This window comes from Helianthus annuus, chromosome 10, assembly GCF_002127325.2.
Source record: "Helianthus annuus cultivar XRQ/B chromosome 10, HanXRQr2.0-SUNRISE, whole genome shotgun sequence".
Lineage (NCBI taxonomy): Eukaryota > Viridiplantae > Streptophyta > Magnoliopsida > Asterales > Asteraceae > Helianthus > Helianthus annuus.
In genome coordinates, this window is record NC_035442.2 from 149,709,266 (window position 1) to 149,718,671 (window position 9,406).

Genomic DNA, 9,406 nt, shown 5'->3' on the forward strand with positions numbered 1-9,406 from the left:
AAAGAATAACAATTTAAATATATGGATTACTATTTATTTATCTAAAACTATTAAAATATGTGTTTGTAAGTAAAAGAGGGAGACGTGAATGTGTGATGTTTTCAAAAATAAAAGTTAAAGAAAAATGTGTATTTTGTTTCTTTACAGTTAACCTTCACTTTTTTATCTCTTTTACTATATGCCCCCTCAGTTTTAATAAGTTTCAATTTTACACTCTTGACTTTAAATAATATACGCATTTAGCTCATTTAGCTTTTTTATATATTTTAATTTCTTTAATAACTTGTGTTAATTAATTTTAAAAAATAGATAAATACTCATGTATGTTTAGTTTTTTTCTGTCGATGTTGGTGCAAAATTTGTGACGAACCGAACAAATATCAACATCAGTATCATTACCGGTATTTGGTTTTGTGGTGTTCGATCGATGTAAAATACGGGTCGGTATCCTTTTAAACACATCATTACTTTAGTCATTTCTTTGTTCTTCGGTTGATTTAAAACAAGTGTCAATATCCTTTTAGGGATATCTACACTTTATTTCATTTGGTTCTCTATGTTGTTATATCGATTGACGGTACCTAATAAACCTAAACGCTGTGAACCGAAACTGAATGGAATGAGACTAAGTTGTACAACTAATTTTTTTTTTTTTTTTTGGGTGGGTGGGAGGGGATGGATGTTAGTATTGAGTTTAATGTTGAGGGTTATAATTGTAATATTCATAAATTGAGGGACTGATAGTGTAAATGACTGTTGGTAGTTGAATTGGTTATAAAACAGGTAACAACCACAAGATGACAGTTAGGCTTGATTTAGGTTTTTCCCTCTCTTCTCTGTTTTCTCAAATTAGGCTAACAATTGGTATCAGAGCTACCGATTCTCGAAGCTCAAGATTCCGGCAACCACTTCGTTCCAATCATCTTCTCCAATTCGTTCTGATCACCTTCTCTTCATCACTATTCAATTTATTTCATTTCCAATTCTGTGGGGTGATCATTCCATTCCATATTACTTCATCAAATTCCTTTAATTCTCGAATCAATTCTTTCCATTCCATTCTCTGGATTGATCAATTTGTGATCATTCTAGTCCATTACAATCAACTGATTTCCGGTATTCAATCATTTCAATCTTTGTTCAAATCTTCCAACAATGACAACAAGAAACCAAGAAGTTGACCGTATTTCTAGAGATGTTAGTAGATTGGACGAGTTCACTTCACAAACTCAAGAAGGGTTAATGAGTTTGAAGACAGCCTTTGAACAGTTGCAGGCTGCGTTTGCAAGAATCGAACAACAAGGAACAATGATGCCAAGAATTGATAATGATAGAGTGTGCAACAATGAGTTAACCAAAGTCGAGTTTCCCAAGTTTAATGGGGATGATGTGGAAGGATGGTTGTACAAGTGTGAGCGTTTTTTCTCGGTTGATGATACACCAGAAAGATATAATGTGAGATATGCAGTTGTCCATTTAGAAGGAAGGGCATTGCAGTGGTATCAAGGGTTCATGAAATCAAGTGGAAAGCAAATGTGTGATATAACTTGGGATGAGTATACAAGGTCAGCCGCTACAAGATTTGCTGCAACCTTGATTGAAGATGCTATGGGAGCACTCAAAGCTTTGACACAAACAGGGGAATTGGAGGACTACTATGACAAGTTTGATTTGCTATTAAACAAGGTAACTCTACCTGATGAATATACCATAAGTTTGTTCATTGAGGGGTTGAAACCAGAGATTAAATGTCATGTTAAGATGTTTAAACCAAGAACATTGAGGGAAACTTATTCTTTGGCCAGATTACAAGAACAGTCAAATAAAACTTTGGGTTGGGGAAGTATGAACAGTGGCAGTTCTAATGGATACAAGTATAATTCATCAAGAACTAACAATTTGACTAGTATTGCTAAGCAACCTTTGCTAGCAACACCTGTCAATCAAGTGCCATCAAATGCAATCATACCCAAGAAGGTCACTAATAAATACATGGATGATAAGAGGGCAAAAGGGGAGTGTTTTTATTGCAGTGAAAAGTAAGTTCCTGGTCACAACAGAGTTTGCAAAGGGAAGAAACAACTGTTTCTAGTGGAAGTAGATGAATACCCAGAGGATGAAGAATTAGAGGAGGAAGAAGGAGATTCAGCTGTTCAAGGAGACCCACAAATTTCACTAAATGCCCTTATGGGTATTCCCTCCTATTCAACTATGCAAGTGATTGGGACAATTGGCACCAAATACTTGTACATACTGCTAGACAGTGGTTCTACTCACAATTTTATGAGTAAAACATTGGCTCAAAAGCTGAAATGTCCAGTGAAACAGATCAATAATGTACAGATTACAGTTGCTGATGGTAATAAGGTGGAATACGTGAATGTATGCAAGGATTTCCAATGGGTTATGCAGGGTAATTGGTTTACTGCCGATATGTTGGTCATAGATCTGGATAACTATGACATAGTTTTGACTTTTGGGGATTCAGTGGTTGGAAACATTAGATGATATTGTTTGGAACTTCAAGAATTTAACTATGAAGTTTGATATAGTTGGGCAGTCGTTTGAATTGAAGGGCACTAAGAAACAAGGGGTCAAACTTTCATATATGGAGAGAATTACAAGTCTAATTCAAGGGCAAAATAGTGTTATTCAAGCACAACTGTTTACAATTCAAGATTTTGCTGTTGACCATTGTATGTATCAACCTGTTATTGAAAAACAAAAGGAGCAAGAAGGACTAGAGACATTGTTACAAGAGTATGAAGACGTATTTGAAGTGCCAAAAGGTCTACCTCCTGCTAGACTAATTGACCACATAATTCAACTCAAGGATGATAAGGTGAATCTAAATCTTAAACCTTATAGATATCCTAGTGCTAAAAAAGACATCATTGAACAAATGACCCAAGAATTGTTAGATTCAGGGGTCATTAGGCACAGTAACAGTTCTTTTTCTGCACCTGTGGTCCTAGTTAAAAAAAGATGGATCATGGAGAATGTGTGTGGACTACAGGAGGTTAAATGAAGCAACAGTGAAAGATGTTTTTCCAATTCCTTTCATTGAAGAGCTGTTAGATGAGCTGCATGGAGCCAACATATTTTCTAAATTGGACCTAAGATCTGGGTATCATCAGGGCAGAATGTACGAACCTGATATATATAAAACAGCTTTCAAAACTCATCAAGGGCACTATGAATTTCTAGTTCTTCCTTTTGGCCTAACTAATGCACCTGCCACTTTCCAATCTCTCATGAACTCTACTTTTAAAAGTGTGCTTCGAAAATGTGCTTTAGTTTTCTTTTTTGAGATATTGGTGTATAGTAGTAGCTGGCATCAACACTTGGTGGATTTACAAGTTGTATTGCAGTTAATGAGAGATAATTCCCTCAAAGCAAAGAGATCCAAATGCTCTTTTGCAGGAGAGAAGGTGGAGTATTTAGGCCATGTCATAACTAAAGAGGGGGTTTTTACTGATCCAAAAAGCTGATTGCAATACAAGAATGGCCTTCACCTGCCAGTATTAAACAGTTAAGAGGTTTTTTTGGGGCTGGCAGGGTATTATAGGCGATTTATAAAGAATTTTGGGGTTTTGGTTAAACCATTAACAGAGCTATTGAAGAAAGACAGTTTTAAGTGGGATGAAACAGCTCAACAGGCTTTTGTGGCCTTAAAACATGCACTAAGTACTCTACCTGTCCTTAAACTCCCTGATTTTTCAAAGACATTTGTCATCGAGACAGATGCTTCTGCCAAAGGAATGGGTGCTGTTTTAATGCAGGAGTGTGATAACCGTCACTTTTTCGTACATTCCGTACACTAATTGAACAGTAATCTGTGCTTAAATAATTGTGCATGATCTAGTTTACAAGAAAAATAAATTTCTGATTACTGTTATATACATAAAATGGCATTTCATGATACAAGACTTTTATCGTTACTACATGTAACACGAGATAGTCTAATAATGCACAGAACAGAATTGGCACCGTTATCAGACAAACAAAAAAAAATGCTGACGAAGTTCAGTAAATAGACAGACATTATTTTGAGGCCCAGTATGAGCCAAAGACGACATATTACACTAGTATAGTGGGTAGGGAGGTAAGGACCATAAAACTGCATGCCTAAGTGATAGATAAAGTGCCGGAAAGTGCCTAAAACCCATTAAAAATGCAGAATTCTGCATATTTCAGCAATTTTCAGCTTTTTAACAAGCTAGTAATGTGTAAAAATATGGCAAAATGGTCCTGTATGCTTTCCTAAGTGTCGGGAATTAAAAGTGTCATAAAAGGGTACTTAAAGAACACTAAACGGAATAACTTGACACTTTAACGAATCGGTATCTAACCGAACAACCGGACATTACCCGGAACACTAAAATATTGCTAAAAGCATTGTTTTTATTTTTCAGAGCTAGTTATGGTTCCCCAACACTTAAACTTTCTAACACAAAGCATCCTACACATTAAACACTAGACTTTACCTTTAACTAATTACCATCTTTTACCAACAAATTACATTTAACCCCCCCCCCCCATGCTAGTAATCGGCCCAAGTGGCCCCCACCTCCAAAGATTTCCCAAGATCACAATAATCTTCCAAGATCTACTTTAAATCTTCCTAAGATTTGATGAGATTTATCTAGGTTGTGTAATGTACTATGGAGACATATAAACCATTGTGTAAAACTCAAACTTGATTATAAGTAAACTTGAATCACAACACACCATCATTCTCCTCCCTCTTCTCCCTTAGAGCTACGGCGCAACACCCCCTTCATCATCATCATCCTTCAAGCCATTTCCAAGTAATCTAAGTGCATCCTAAGGTGAAACAAGCATACTTATGAAGGTTGCAAGCAAAGGAACTTGAAGGACCTCACCCGTTTGCTTTTATCCACTCCATATTCATCATTGTTCTTCCCTAGCTTCAAGCTAGTAGTAAGATCTTTATTTACCTTTGTCACTTCTATTTTAAGTGGTTAAAAGATGTAGTATGATGAAAATAACATGAACACTAAAAGACATACACTTGAATCTTGGAACATAAGGCATGAAATATGATGAAATCTTGTGATATGATGTTGTTAGTATATGAATGATATTTGCTTGTTGATTTTTTTGAGATGATGATGTTAATCATCACATGAAGCTTGCTAGATGGTGATTTAACACATAATCTAGCAAGTAGGAAGATGATTATGTAACAACATAAGATAATCATCTTCACATATGGACATGAACTTAATAAACAAAATGATTTCTTGAAAAGTAATAAATAAAGTGAACTAGTAAACTTGTAGATCCAAGATTTATGAATGATTTTCCAAGAAAACCAAGTTCAAAATATGATTTTTGAAAGATCATGGTTTTTACTAAACTTACACCATTTTTAGTGGAAAAAACAAGTGTGTAAACACTAGAGAAACAAGAAGGTTTAATAAAGAAACATTTTTGTAAAATATGTATACAAGTTGTAAACATCTAAAAACTTCAAGAATGAAATTTACCAAGTAGTAACTATATTTTGGAGGGTAACTAAGGCTACTAAACACTTTACCAAGTTACTACGCGTTTTTGTGAAAGATCAAGTTCATGTTATATTACAAACGGAATAGTTTTTGCACTTGGTAAGTACAAGATGATTAGTGACTTGTTGTTGATTGTTTGAATGATTTTTGAAAAAGAAAATGATATGCTAAATAGCATGGACACCTCCATTTTCAAAGGAAACTATGGCGAAATTTTCTAAAAATTCAAACACTTAGAAAATATTTTCTAAACAAGTGTTTACTAGTGTATTTTAACTATTGTTTTCAATAAAACTTTGCTATAAATTTTATTACAAAAATACAAGTATTGGAGGTCGGTTTTTGTAAATAAAAATGGATAAGTATATATTTAGAATATATATTTTATACCAAGACACTTGTGTGAATATGTGTATACTTTGTGTATAGTTATATTATTTTTGGATTTAAAGTAATATGACTTAACAAAGATACCAAGAACTTACAATCCAAAATAATACTAAAAATTACAAGGAATAAAGTATATAAGTTACTGACGAGGTGTGACCCGCGTCGCTCACCCGACCCGGTTACAACCTTTTATATTTACATAAATACCCAGAATTATTCTAGAACCTTCCATATCTATAAGGAAGGTGCATAACTAAATCTCCCACTTTTCGGGAAGATCATGTAAATCTCCACCTTATCGGAGCACATCCTAAAATAAGGGAAACCCTAATTGAGAACCTATAAATAAAGACAAATACGTAAGGTACGATCATCTAATTCCCATACACTTTTCCCTTCATATACTTCTCCAAAAGAACGAATACTTATTCTCACGCCGGAGGGTGGTTACAGGAATAACCCCATTCCTGTAACGAGTCCTAACGGTGTTTCTGTTTTGCAGCCACACGTTCGGGTCATTGATCGTTGAAGTTTCCAGAGTTGTTAAGGTCAGTGTTTCTTCATTGGCGCCATCCGTGGGACCAAGCAAGAACAACAAAGAGCTTCATGGCAAGTGATCAGAACATGGCTGGTCAAAGAGCGACGAATGATAATCTGACGCTAGGGGCGGGAGGCGTAACCGCCCCAGTATCATCACCGGCCGTTACCAGATCGTTAGATTTGGAGTTCGAGGCGGAGGGGCCACCACCAGGGTTTGGTAACGTTACCACCGTCTCTTCCCAGGCCGTGGTTACAAACCCTTACTTTTACATGCCCTCACAAACACAACCCGGAAGGGTGGAGGGAGCAGGCAGCGGCACCTCAGCCCCAGGGGCTGCTATTTCTTCACAGACTTCGCGTCTTTTCTCCACCCCAGTCATCACCTCGGCGAGTCCTAGCATCTTAGCACCTGGAACCAACACTCCCCAATACTACCAACCGTTGATCTCCAGCCCAATGCCACCGTTGTATTCAGCCGCACTCACGGCAGCATTGTCCACCCCGCCTCATCAGCCGGTCATCATGCCAACGGGAGTAATGAATGCCCCTGTCACGCCAGGCAATCAGATGTATTTCCCGGGATATTGCTACGCGCCCCCTTTCGGGTACTTACCCTCATACGGGGGAACAGCCTATCCCCCTCAGGGAATGACACAAGGGATGTCACAGTCGCCCTACGCGGCTTACATGCCGCCGTGGTGGAACTTTCCGAGTCCACAACCAATGTATACTCAGGCGTCAACTGAACCCGTACACGACAGGGAAAACGCGGTCCGACCCCGGGTTACTCCTTTTGAAAACTCCGGTCCAGGAACAGGTCCCACCCCGGGTGCAAACAACCCACCGGCACAAACAGTGAACTTAGAAGAGGACGAGTTAACCAAGCCATACAAGCCAGTAGATGCAACATTCCGATCTAAATTTACACGCCGTATCGCCGAAGCCCCTATTAAGGAAAAACCAAAGATGCCCCAAACAGTCGGCAAGTACGACGGCCTCACCGACCCGGATGATCACCTTAATCTATTTAAGAGTGCGGGTGAGGTGGCTTGTTGGCCCATGCCCCTTTGGTGCAAAATGTTCGTACAAACCTTAGTAGGAGCAGCGCGAGTATGGTGGGACAGCTTACCCACAGGCGAGATAGACAGTTTCGAGGATCTGGAATCAAAGTTTATCCTACAGTTCAGTCAACAGCGCCGACATACGAAAGATAGGAATGAATTACTCCATATCCGTCGTCGAGACAACGAAACGGTAGAGAATTTTATCATCAGGTTCAATAAAGAAAGCCTGGCGATACCAGGTGTCACTAACGATTTGGCATGCGGAGCTTTCCTCCAGGGGGTTAATGATGACGAATTACTAAGAACGTTGCATGGAAGGGACGGGGTACCCCCGACCATAGACGAGATACTGCGGATTGCCAAAGTATACGTTATACAAGAAAAAGCGGTAGCGGCCAGCCACGCGGCTAACAGAAAGAAAGAAGCCTTGAAGAACCAAGAAGAAAAAGACAATCGGGGGTCTAAAAGTAAACACAGGGGAGACCGATATCAGCGGAACGACAGAGACTCGCGTTACGATAAGCATCGGAGCTCATACTCAAGAAATGAAACGTCAAAACCCCGTTCTGAATATCCCAATCTAAGCAAGACCCCGGCAGAAATTCTGGCCTCGGAAAACCTCAGGCTCAACCCACCAAAGCCGCTGAAAGATAACCCGAACAAGGATACGAGCAAGTACTGCGAATACCACAAGGGAAGTGGACACGACACCAACGATTGTTTCCAGCTTAAAAAACAAATCGAGTACTTCGTAAAGTCAGGAAAGTTGGCACATCTGGTGCGAGACATCAAGCAGGGTCCGCCGGTGGTCAAGGAGGAAAATGACAAGGCGGCAGGAAAAAGGCCGCGAGAGTTAAACATGGTCCATGCTGGTATAGGAAGAGGGGCTAAACGGAGTTTCTCCACCCTCGAGCCTTGGATGTTGGCAACAATGACCATCGAACCACGAATGGAAGATTTGCATCTTACCACGGACGCCCTGATCGTTTCCGCGGCAGTAGGAGATTACCGAATGAGGCGAATTTTGGTTGACACCGGAAGCTCAGAGGACATCATATACGAGCACTGTTTCGATAGAATGCAACCGGAGGATAAAAAGCTGCTCGAATCGGTACATGCTCCCATTAAGGGTTTTACAGGGGAAAAGGTGGATCCCATTGGTCAAATCACCTTCCCGGTAACCTTCGGGCAAGCACCCAAGGAAAGAACAATACTACTAACTTTCCTCGTGGTCCGCGCCGAGTCATATCACAATGTAATCATCGGAAGGTTCACTTTGGGGAAGTTAGACGCCATAGTCTCCACGGCAAGAGGTTTTATGAAGTTCCCAACACCGCAAGGTATTGCCACGGTGTTTCGAGATAGAGTTGGAGAAGTATTGGACACCAAACGATGCCGTCAAGGCCCCGCAGGGGTCACAGGGCCAGAGAGGTGGGTACTGAGCACACGCCACCCCGATCAAATGGTCACCATCGGCGATACTCTGTCCCCAGAGGTAAAGAGCAATTTGAAACAACTGCTAAAAAGAAACGTAGACATATTCGCTTTCGAGCACGCCGATATGACCGGAGTCCCTCGCGATAAAGCAGAACATAAGCTCTCCACGCTCCCAGGCATTAAGTCAGTCGCCCAGGGTAAACGCAGTATGGCCCCGGATCGCCGGGCAGCGGTCGTTAAGGAAGTACGCAAGTTAGTGGAAGCTGGAATCCTCAGAGAAACACAGTATCATACCTGGGTGTCTAACCCGGTCATGGTTAAAAAGCCAGATGGCACATGGCGGATGTGCATTGACTTCAAGGATCTGAACAAGGCGTGCCCGAAAGACGCATACCCGTTGCCGGAAATTGATTTAAAAGTTGACTCCCTGGTACCGTATCG

At 40.0% G+C, this 9,406-nt stretch overlaps 1 protein-coding gene across 1 annotated transcript; it reads left to right on the top strand.

Annotated features, from left to right (window-relative positions):
* Positions 1–1,155: 1,155 nt before the first annotated feature.
* On the top strand, positions 1,156–3,491 carry LOC110882886. Its single transcript, XM_022130786.1, has 4 exons — positions 1,156–2,018; positions 2,061–2,382; positions 2,489–2,916; positions 3,017–3,491. The coding sequence occupies exons 1-4, from the start codon at positions 1,156–1,158 to the stop codon at positions 3,489–3,491; spliced, it is 2,088 nt and encodes a 695-aa protein (XP_021986478.1).
* Positions 3,492–9,406: the final 5,915 nt, after the last annotated feature.

Bases quoted from the DNA above. Each gene is read 5' to 3' on its own strand.
- LOC110882886 (XM_022130786.1), top strand. From the start codon at position 1,156: ATGACAACAAGAAACCAAGAAGTTGACCGTATTTCTAGAGATGTTAGT. The intron at 2,019-2,060 runs GTGTTTTTATTG...TGGTCACAACAG, and splicing joins GATAAGAGGGCAAAAGGGGA to AGTTTGCAAAGGGAAGAAAC. The intron at 2,383-2,488 runs GTATGCAAGGAT...TTGGGGATTCAG, and splicing joins ATAAGGTGGAATACGTGAAT to TGGTTGGAAACATTAGATGA.